At 39.9% G+C, this 11,146-nt stretch overlaps 1 protein-coding gene across 2 annotated transcripts in view; it reads right to left on the bottom strand.

The window, feature by feature from the left end:
• Positions 1–3,345: 3,345 nt before the first annotated feature.
• The window catches only part of LOC143890059 (uncharacterized), a 49,810-nt gene continuing 42,009 nt past the window's right edge, over positions 3,346–11,146 (bottom strand). For both annotated transcript variants that reach the window (XM_077394600.1, XM_077394601.1), the window contains exons 13-14: positions 7,784–8,144; positions 3,346–3,809 (exon numbers count right to left, since the gene is read on the bottom strand). In XM_077394600.1, the coding sequence (XP_077250715.1) occupies positions 3,484–3,809; positions 7,784–8,144 (687 nt within the window). In that variant the 3' untranslated portion in view covers positions 3,346–3,483. The remainder of the gene's footprint in view (positions 3,810–7,783; positions 8,145–11,146) is intronic.

Below are 11,146 nucleotides of genomic sequence, written 5' to 3'. Positions count from 1 at the left end.
TGTTTTCCATTAGTATATCCACCCAACAAAAGACCCATAAAAAGAGAGGCCATTATGTGAGGCGTAGTGTTCGAGTATAAATGATTAAATAACACCAACTCTAATAGCTTAAGCTTTTGAAGTAATTGGTTGTTTCACATTTCTACCCCCATGGAGAACAGCCCAATTAAGAGACTATTGGTGTGGCACCCCAGTTGTCCATTAAGAAAAGGAAAAATTGCCAAATGGGAGACATCAAAATACGAGAATTGCCAACGGGGGGATACATTTTTGAAAATTTGTTAAAGAAGGTTGATAACACCGTTTTGAGAGTTTGATAACCCCCTTTATAGAGACATGATAACCCCATGTCGTCCCCATGTTCTTATTATGAAAAAGGAGAGTGAATTGTTCACTTTTTTTTTTCCTTAGAAGAAAGCATATGTTGACCCGCACCGCATCAATCCTGACGATTGTTCTATGACTCTCTCCTTTCGGTTGGCAAAGCCAGGAAGCATCACTTATTAATAGGGCGTTTAGGGGCCTCCCATTAGCCCTATTAGTAAGTGAACAAGTCAAGCCCCCCTAAACGTTAGGTGGCCCTATTAGCCCTTAACACCCTTTTGAGAGTTTGATAACCCCATTTCATCCTTCTTTAACAGCTTTTCAAAAGTGTGTCCCTCGTTGGCAATTCTCGTATTTTGATGTCCCCGTTTGGCAATTTTTCCTTAAGAAAACTACTTTGCCTCAGGACTCTTTGGTACATGCATAAGAAAGTTGAACGAAACACATTCCTGGATTCCCTACTCGTTACTGTTAGGTTGCTCCATGCATGCGGGAATCTGAATTTCACTATCCCTCGCTTTTTTTGCATTGTTTCTTTGCGAGTGAATCCCATTCCAGAGAGGAAAACACCAAAGAAGGCCAGTTTATTTTCTGAACTCCCATAGGCGGCGGGTTTTCAACTTTACGCCTTGACACGCTCGAAGTACATGTGTCAAACCAAAATAAGACCATTTTGCCCTTCCTTGTTCTACAAGTGGTACACATCACAATCAACATTTTTCCTACTGATTACGTCTCTTTTTCTACCTACATTAAATATACCTCGAAATCCGCAAAATAGAAATCATTTCATGTGATTTGAAAAAACCTAATTAAAATCAGGAATAATCTTTGCCTTAGAGGCGGAGGTCGACGGCTACAAGGTAAGGTGCGACTGGAATGCAGCTGGGTGCGATCGGAAAATACATGGGTGTGAATGCATTAAAAAAATCCGATTAATATGTTGTGATCTCGAGGCCCACACCTTCAAAGTTGGAAAATGAAAGTTGAGAAATGAACCTTTCGAAACTATATCGAACCACAGTTATTTTGAAAAAAACCCTATCGTTCAACATTGTAGATTAAGCCTTTCTTTTCTCAAGTTGTGGGCCTCGAGATCAAAAAATATTAATGGAATGCACTTGCACCGATATACATTCCGATCGCGCACCCATCATTATTCCAGACGTACCTTACTTTGTACCCGTTGATTCCTGCCTCAACGGTAAAGATTATTGCTAACTTTACACTTACATTCACAACATCGACGTTATAGTCAACTCTAAGTGTATGTTTCACATGAAATGATTTACATTCTTTGGCAGATGTCGAGGTATGTTTAATGCAAGTAGAAAAAGAGAAGCAATAAGCATGAAAAGTTAGATGTGATGTGTGTCACTGAACCTGCAACGAAGGGCAAAATGGTCTATAACGTCTTTTGTCCGTGTCATGCCGTATGGTTGAAAACTCAAAATACACTAGCCTTCTTTGGTGCTTTCAGGCTGTACATGATTGATTAGAAGTTGAAGTTCAGTCCTGTAAATACCTATCTGCACAAAAAAGACCCCAGTAGGCAGTAGGGGCATTAAATACACATGCTTTATTCCTAGCTTAATGGGATAACGAATCGCTTGACGGGATAATGAATCAGGGTTAGTGTTTTTATTTTTCTCTTTTGGGAAATAATATTTGCACTCCCTTGACCTGAAAAGGTACTCCTCCGTTTGAATTCACTTTTTTAATTTGCTGTTACAGTTTGTTAAACTTTCATTAAAGCTAGGATTTGCTAGCGTCCATTGCAGAAGGCATTTTGCAGATGGTCTGTTGCATGTGAGAGCAGCCACATAGGCTCAATTTTTAAGAAATTTTGTCTTCATTCATGAGGTGGATACTTTTACAGTCCTGAATGGGGCCCGCCTAGGTATGGGACTGGGTGGGACCCAACTTGGTATGGGACAGGTTTAAAGGGCCTTGCCTAACGCGTTCCATCAGCTCTGGAGCTTTTAACACATCGGTAAGGTACTAAGGTACCTAACAAAACTACACTCACATGCAACAGACCATCCCTGAAATGCCTTCTGCGATGGACGCTAGCAATTCCCTTAAAGCTATTAACATCCAATAAAAAGAGTGTAGTGTAGATAAGGAGTGCTACTGTCAAACAAGGGAGTGTTGATATCATTTCCATTCGCTTTTCAAGTGACGTAAGCGATGAGCTTCACCCACAAACAACTAATAATTTGGTACCCATCTTCGGAATCCATGCAGGAAAAAGCAAGAAATGAATACCGACTCACTCAAGTCGTGAGCCCTGAGGCCATGTTTGGCAGCCATGAATGTTTTTTCCATGTAATATTAGTTTATCAAGTGGTGGGAGAGGGGCTGGGAGTGTAGGAGAGTAAGAGAATTGAGGGTGCATGAGTGAAGACAGGGTGAGAAGTGGCTGAAAAACATGAAAAAACTATACTAAAAATAGAGTTTTATTTTTCCCATCTTTCAGCCACTTAGCATCATCTCCCCACTCCTTCGCATTTCCAATACACTTCCCCTCTCCCATTCTTTCTACCCTCTCACACCACTTGGAAAACTAACATTCCCATAAAACAAAAAATCAGCAAAACATGGCCTAAATCTTGGCCAAAATCAATTGAAAATGGAACTATGTCTTCCACCCAGCCATGATACATGATGGGCCAAGCAAAGCAGATTACTTCATTGAGTCGTGAAAACAAAAACAGAACAGGATTCAAGGGTTTATTTTGTTCAAATCAAGAGAGATCCTATAACATGCTAGGCCCCGAAAAATGGTCAGCATCCATACAGGTAGGGTCCACTGCTGGGTATCAAAGGTTTACTGTTATTTAAACAATGGTTCATAATACTCTATGTTCCCACACCAGCGAGGGAGAGATTGTCCGCCCTGCAGAGATGGGCAAATGACAGAAGGTATCCTTTGCTTGAAGTACAAAAGCATTACTCTATATAGCAAATATTTGTACTAACAAACACTTAATCCACAGTGCACACCATATTACCAAGACATGTATGCAAATTGATCTATGCTTTTATTACATAAAAAACAACCAATTGTGGCTGGTAACTGTTACAGAAAGGCTTCCTCCTCAACATGGAAGCCATACATAGCAAACAACAGAGATCTAAAATAGCTCTTTTCTAGTTCTAGAAATCAACAGGCAGACTACTTAAGAAAGCTAGTGTATAGGGAGAAGTAGATTTACCAAAAAGAGAACACCAAGGAGGGAGCTTTTCAAGAACTCTTGCAGTTTTTGGTGTGACTCTGTTCACATCTGTTCTTAATTTTAAGAGCAGATGAGAGTCCCCCTTCGTCTGTTCATCTGCCTTATGAGACGTCTGGGTAGAATTTTTCAACCAGAAGAGGGTCAATTCAAACCTCGTCGGTGCGTTCTTGCCACCCGAAAACTGAATAATATGCCATCCATCAACATTACTCTTGTTGCCCCTTGGTACCAATTCTTCAGAACCCTCTGTAATGCAATAACACAGATAAAATAAAATAAAATAAACATAAGAAAATTGAGGAGTTCGAAAATGAGGAGTGCCCTTGCAAAAAAGAGATGAAAAGGCGCCCCCATTGGTTGTAAATCACCAAAATGAATTTAATGTTCTTTGACTTTTCATCCCATTTAATGCACTTTGGTTATTTGCAACCAATGGGGGCGCCCTTTCATCCCTTTTTTGCAAGGGTGCCCTTCATTTTAGAACTACTCAAGAAAAATATATGGTTCACTGCATTTCTGAAGTTTCTAAAATATTCACCACTTTTAAAAGCTTGAACATTCACAGAAAAATATTCAATCCAAGATTAACAAATGAATGGTGGAGGTCCATTTTATGGACATGTCTATTGACTAGGCATGCGGGATACACATCAATACAACAATCAGAAAAGACAGAAACCTAAATTCATCTTTGTTCCTTTTTTCAGCACTGCATATAGACAATTGAAACAGTAATGATGTTTTCCTAGCTAGAGGCTAGGACTATAATGCACCAAGGAATGGCCTTATCCATGGCGGGACATCATAATAGAAAGTATGCTTCCTTTGTCTCCAAATGGGGAGCTTTTTGGGACATGGCTCATCCATTGGGACCCATCAGATGAAACAGTTTGCAGTACTGAACAGGTTTTAGAAAAACCTAGACATAAAACCCACTTCTCTTCAACTAGAAAAGGTGGCGTCCAGAGAGAGAGAGAGAGAGAGAGAGAGAGAGAGAGAGGATATTCTTCCAGAGATTTCTCTTGGGTTTTCTCTTGGGTTGCTCGACGGTACTATCTTGGTTGAGAGGGCAAGGAAAGAGTTGCGGGTTTGTAGGTTTGCGTTAATCCAGTGTAATCCTTGTATATTGTTTTTTCTCACTGTGGAAGATTGTGTTCTCACCCGGGGACATAGGCATCTTGGCCGAACCACGTTAATCTCAAGTGTTCAACTTTTGGTTTTTTTTATTTACTCTTTCGTTAATTTGTGCACGATTGGATCGGATTTGCCCAATGGATTTTCTCAACAAGTATTTTCTCAACAAGTGGTATCATTGTCGAGGTTGGAGCAATCATTAATGCCGATCTTAGGTGTTGTGGTTGGATCATGGCTAGAGCGATATTTGAGAGTACAAACATTTTTTTAATGGTTTTGAGGGTACAAAGATTATCTGAGGGATTCTTGTTCAATGTGGAGCCCTACAACGAGAAGTGCATAGTGTCTGAAATGAAGGTAAAATCGAGTTTTGCCCAATTCAACGTTAACAGATTTGATGGAAAAGGCAGTTTCACCCGATGGCAAATGAGGGCGAATGACATTATTGTTCAACAAGGCCTCACTAAGGCGTTGAAGGGAGAGGATGTGAAGATGGAGAAGACGGCGGGAGACGAGTGAAAAGACTTTGAGTCGAAGGCGGTCAACACAATTTGACTATGTCAGGCAGATAACATTATGGAAAAAGAATCTGCGCAAGTTATGGGAGAAGTTGGAAAAGCTCTACATGTCAAAAAGCCTGGCCAACTGATTGTACCGAACTTGCAATTGTACGGGCTGAAGATGCAAGAAGGCGGAAATCTTCTGGAGCACATTACTATGCAAGAAGGTCAAAAGTTGAAGGAAGAAGACAAGGCCCTTTTGCTTATTACTTCACTTCCTAATTCATATGACAACCTGATGACGGGTTTATTGTATGGAAAGGATACGGTGAAGTTAAAGGAAGTCACAACGTCGCTCTTATCAGGGGCGAACTAATTTATACTTTGGCTGCATTGGTCATTGGGGGGCCTGCTTACTAACTTTCTACATTGGTCAAAGGGTGTGCACCGTTATTGTTGCAAGGCATACAGCCACATCAAACGGGATTGTCCAAATCGAGCTGACCAGTCGGACAATGGTGCTATGAATATGGTGGAGGCCGTAACAAATGAGCATGGCAAAGAGGTTGGAGACGTTCTCATAGTCTCCACAGGTAATCACACTTCAAATGAGGAGTGTATTTTAGATTCAGGGTGCTCTGTTCATGCATGCTGCAAGAGGAAATATTTGATACGTTCCAAGAGACAAGGGTAGGTGTAGTGTCCTTGGTGACGGGTCTACAGAGAATTGGAACGGTGAAATCAAGGTGTTCAATGTAGTGATTCGTACTTTGGGTGGTGCGGTGCGTCCCAAAGATATGAAAGAATCTAGTATCACTTGGCTGGTTGGACAACAAGGGTTGCAGGTATTCAGTTGTAGGTGGAGCCATGGAAATCACATTGTATGGTTCTATTGAAAGGAGAGAAGAATGGCGGATTATATCATCTGTTCGGGGACACGATGACTATTGTTCCTAAGATCTTGATGGCTAGTTGGAAACGGATTGGTAGTGCGTGCATGTGTAAGGTCTCTTTCGCAGTTAGTGCAAAGATGGGTTTCCAGGTTGCAGATGATGGTGCGAGGGTGATAATGGTACTTGCATTTGGGATGGTGGATCGAGATTCCTCTCCAGAATTGACAGGGTGAGTCAATGGGTTGGCAGCTACACATGTGCACTAGTCGGGTTGATCGAATCAAGAGGAGTCAGAACTAGGGTGATTCGATGGTGTGTAGCTGGTACTTCAAAAGGCCAATGGAGATTTGCGGCGACAGCGAACCGATGGCAATATCAACAGAAAATATTCAGGTGGCGGGAAAACAAGCCAAGGTGAAGATTGTTGGAAAAGCTCCCTATTTTCCCACGGCTTAGTGAGAGGCAAAAATAGCAACTCTTTTAGGTTTTAGAAAAAACTAGACATGAAACCCACTTCTCTTCAAAGAGAGAAGGTGGGGGCTAGAGAAAGTCAGAGAGATAGAGAGAAGGAAAGAGAAAGAGAGGATGAGAGAGAAGGAGAAACCGTGAAAGGGGTTTTCTTCTAGGAATTTCTCTTGGGTTTTCTCTCCGTTGACTCTCGGATACGGTCTTGGTTGAGAGGGAATGGAAAAGGTTGGGAGTTAGTGGGTTTGGGTTAATCCAGTGTAAACCCTGTATATTAATTTTTTCTCATAGTGGAAGATTGTGTTCTCGCCCATGGACATAGGCATCTTGGCCGAACCACGTAAATCTCAATGTCCATCTTGTGGTTTGAGTTTATTTTACTTTTCCATTAATTTGTGCATGATCGGATCAGATTTGTGTGACGGAATTTCTCAACAATCAAGATCAAGAGGAAAGAAAGAGATCGAGATCAAGATCAAGTGAATGAAAACTTGTAGCTTTGAGCAAATGCTGGTGACAACCGTTGAATGATCGGCTCCTGACCCTAATTATATTAAGCTGAATTTCAACAGAGGCTCTCATGGTAATCTGATCCGACAGGACTTTCAGTACGGTTAAGAATGCAGAGAGATAATCAAAGCTTCTTTTGGACCTATTAGGGTGACCGACCCTAGTGAAATGCAAACATTGGTGTTACTTGCCAGTCTTGAAATCTATAAGGAGCACTAACAGATCTGTTATAACTTCTAAGTTGAGGGAGACTTGGCTGACGTGATCGCCTGGGCATCCAAATCCTGATTGGGTCAGGAGCATCATGTGAGCACTCTCACATATCATTGGCATTTGCAAGGTCCTGACACCTGTCCTCAAGCATATTCATATAGTGGCAACAAAGTGGTGGACTTGCTTTCTCGTGGAGTTGTCGAGAGAATTGAGATAGTGGTGGGCTGTGGGGCAAGAATCGCCACTTTTGTGCCACTATCTATTATACTTTGGCTTTATTTATTTGTTTATTTATTTATTTTTTGTACTGTTTCTCTGTTGATTTTAGCGCCATCTAATCCGCACTCATTGCATTTCTTCACTTTTAAAGACTTTATGTTATCGTTGAGAAATTTTTTTTAAAGCACTGCAAATATCTAGAACAATAAATGTTATTAAGAAGTTGTGCAGTCAAATATGGATAAACCTGAACCCTACAAAGCTGCGCCATGGGAATGTTTTTCACCTTCAAATTCGAAGTCTTCAATTTCTTCAGTATTGATTGCAAGTGACCACCGAGTTGAAACTTTAGTATCAATAGAAACCCGTGTTGTCCTTATACCCATCTTCGAATCGCTTTTGACATGGAGTGTAGGAATATCTGATTCACTCCACCCATCTCCACTATTATCAGAACTCAGGCAACTGTAGTTGACAGTAAACGTAACCAGATCAAGTATTTTCCTTCTTCCGCAAACAAACCCTTCATCTATTAAACTTTCTATTTCCTTCGTCAACTTTCCGGGAGTTGCAGAAAATAAAGAAACATATGACACTGGATTTTGTTTTTCACCAGGCCTTCCCGCTGTCTCCACAACATGCACAACCTAAAGAAACATTAGATGGCATTTAATCAGTTATATAAAAGGTTAAACTGGGACAAATTTGATTTTAAATAATTCCATGTCAGAACAAAAAACCTACTTAATATAAAACATGTTAATAAAATAAGCCAACTGGAAATAAACACATTTCTAGGCAACCGGAGAAAAGGAAATTTCTAATTTAATATAGGGAGCTACTATTGCCACCCAAATATTACACATGTCTGCTCAAGTCAGTTTGGCCTGTGTCATATGCTTTAACTTTTCTCTGTATTGGACAAAATCATGTGGAGGCAAAGAGATGCAACCCCTATTGGGAAAGGAAATTACCAGCAAAAATTTAGTGCAGAAAATTGGAAATAAATTAACTAGAAAAGCATGACATAAAAGTGAAATACGTTGTCAAATCTCCCATAAAATTCATCCGCAGGCGCGCGCACACACACATATATGGGAAGACATCCGAACTCGATGTGGTTCTAATTTTAAATGGCTAATTCTAACAATCTGATCTACAGAAATTGTTGCGGAAATCCATCTAAAATTAGAAGTCCTAAAATCTGGAAATAAACTAACAAAAATAATCTCCTATTAGAAATCCATTTAATTTCTTCCTACGATAGAATAAAACAATGTAAATTCCCCATAAATCAGAATGGATCCCTCCACTGATGCCAGCATGGCATCATGCAGAAATCACAAGCACGGCATCTTTTTAAGCTCAATTATTCTTTCTTTTCTCTAAATGTGTCAATGGACTCGAGAGTTCTGTAGAGAAGCTGGTGGGGCCTCTGGGCCCACTGACACGAGTTTCTATATGATGGATGCACATATTTTTCCAAGGAAAAATATGAGAGGGCAAGTGGGGCCCATTGGACAATTCTAACCCTCCAATCTGGGGACGTTAAATGGACATGATGAATGGCCCATCCATAGCATTGCCTAACATATACTTGATTTGGATCATTGAACAAGTGGGCATCACTTGTGAAAAATATGTGCATCCACTGTGTAAGAACCCCACTTAAATTGCATCATAATGCCTTATTTTAAGGGTGGCAACAACATCTCCTTTACATTTAACCTTTAAACTGTGAAGATAAATTAGACAAATTCCTATGAGGAATATGCTATCTATCATATCAATGAAATTACAACCTTACTGTACAGGTGACATAGCAAGACATTTTATCAACAAGTAGCTGTCTAAAAAGGAAATAACAACTGACAGGGAATGCATATGCAACAATAACAGGATCACCATTTTTGAAAAGAAAAACTGTCTTGAGTGTACATGTCAGAGACGGGGTTTTGAGGACAGGCTTAATAATTTCCATAGCTTTTGTGGCAATATATCTTATTTATGTAGTTCTAATTTAATTCATTTGTAAACGGGTATTATACATTAAACGGTTGGCCAAGAAGTTCAAGGACTCCAGACAATGGGGATGCCAACACCGAGCGCGAGGAGCACATAGCTCTCCTTCATTCCCTCTCAATTTCTGTCACCATAACCTAAAATGGTGATTTGTTTATTTAAGAAAAATAGGCATTCAGAGAGGACATAAAAAAGGGGGCAGAAATATCACCCACCCCTATAAGAATAACGAAAGATAATATTTCAGTATGGTGCATACACAAGCATCTTATGGTGTGTCTCTTCATTAATGGTAGTTCATGTAATTTAGATCTTTATATAAAGATGTGATAAGGCCAGTAATTAAGTGAAAACAGAATAGTATTTCCAGCCCAAAGATTTGTGAGGGTTCTCTCCTCTCTTCTCCACTAAAATCCCCCTCTACCACTCTCACTTAAGGTTGCTAGATTTTTTACATGGTATCAAAGCAAAGTGCTCAAGGATTCAAGAAAGATATCTTCCATTCCTAAAGAGCAAGGTGACCAAGGATTCAAGAAAGAGATAAGCTTTGAATCCTTCAAAAACCTAATATTCCTTCTTCCATCTTGCCTTCTCTGCTATTGGAATCGTGCACCAAGGATCTTATCTTCCCCACTATTGGAGTCACTAGACCTTCTACATACCAAAGGATCATAACATCTCCACTATCCGAGTCATTATGACCTTACAAAATTCCACCATTCAAAACCCCAATCCCATCTCCTAAAACATTTGAAACCCTAATCCTTTTCTTTTATCATTCAAAACCAGTCTTTCCACGACTCTTGTCCATTCGAATACCCAAAACCATAATCCCTACCAAACAAAAACCCAAAACCACATTAGAAAACCCCAAACCCTAATAAACACCATTCAAAACCCTTAACTCATTTTCTCACAATTGGAAAACCCCAAACCCAAAACCCTAATTCTCACCATTCAAAAACCTCGATCCCAAATTCCTACCTCTCAAAAACCCAAAACCAAATTTCCAACTATTTAAACATCCAAAACCTTAATTTCTACATGATCCAACTTCCCATAATCAAACACTAATTTTTAACCCTTGTTCATTCAAAGCCATGCTTCGAACTTTTCTTTAATCAAAATCATCACCTATTGCCCATTAGAAAGGCTCGTTCATCGTAAAACGCTAATCTTCACATCTCTTCCAGTCACCCACTTGAAACCCTCATTTTCACCCCCTCTATTCAAAACCCTAATCTATTACAATCTCCAACTCAAAACCTGATTCTCTTCCTCTTTGATACTCTCATTTCCTCACATCTAAACTTTGCAAACCAAACCCCCTTTCATCTATCGTTCAAAACCCTAGTTTCCTTCCAAACGGACGAAATTATATTTCAATATATCCCACATTCTACAAACCATAATTCCACTCCCCTACTCCCCTTTCTTCCTAACTTTGGTATCTGTCCAAAAGAAGAAAAAAAACCATTTCCATATATCCCACATTCTAGAAACCATAATTCTTCCCTATCCCACAGTCCCACTCTCCTTTTTTTCCTAACCCTAATCCTCCAAAATAAAAGAAAGAAAATTTGGTAGTGTTGGGGGTAGAGAAACCCTCATTTTCACCCCCTCTATT

The sequence above is a fragment of the Tasmannia lanceolata genome, unplaced genomic scaffold, assembly GCF_043159265.1.
Source record: "Tasmannia lanceolata isolate RefF3 unplaced genomic scaffold, GAP_Taslan_0.1 ptg000013l, whole genome shotgun sequence".
Lineage (NCBI taxonomy): Eukaryota > Viridiplantae > Streptophyta > Magnoliopsida > Canellales > Winteraceae > Tasmannia > Tasmannia lanceolata.
Note: the sequence above shows the minus strand (reverse complement) of the source record. Positions and strands in the feature narration are given on the sequence as shown.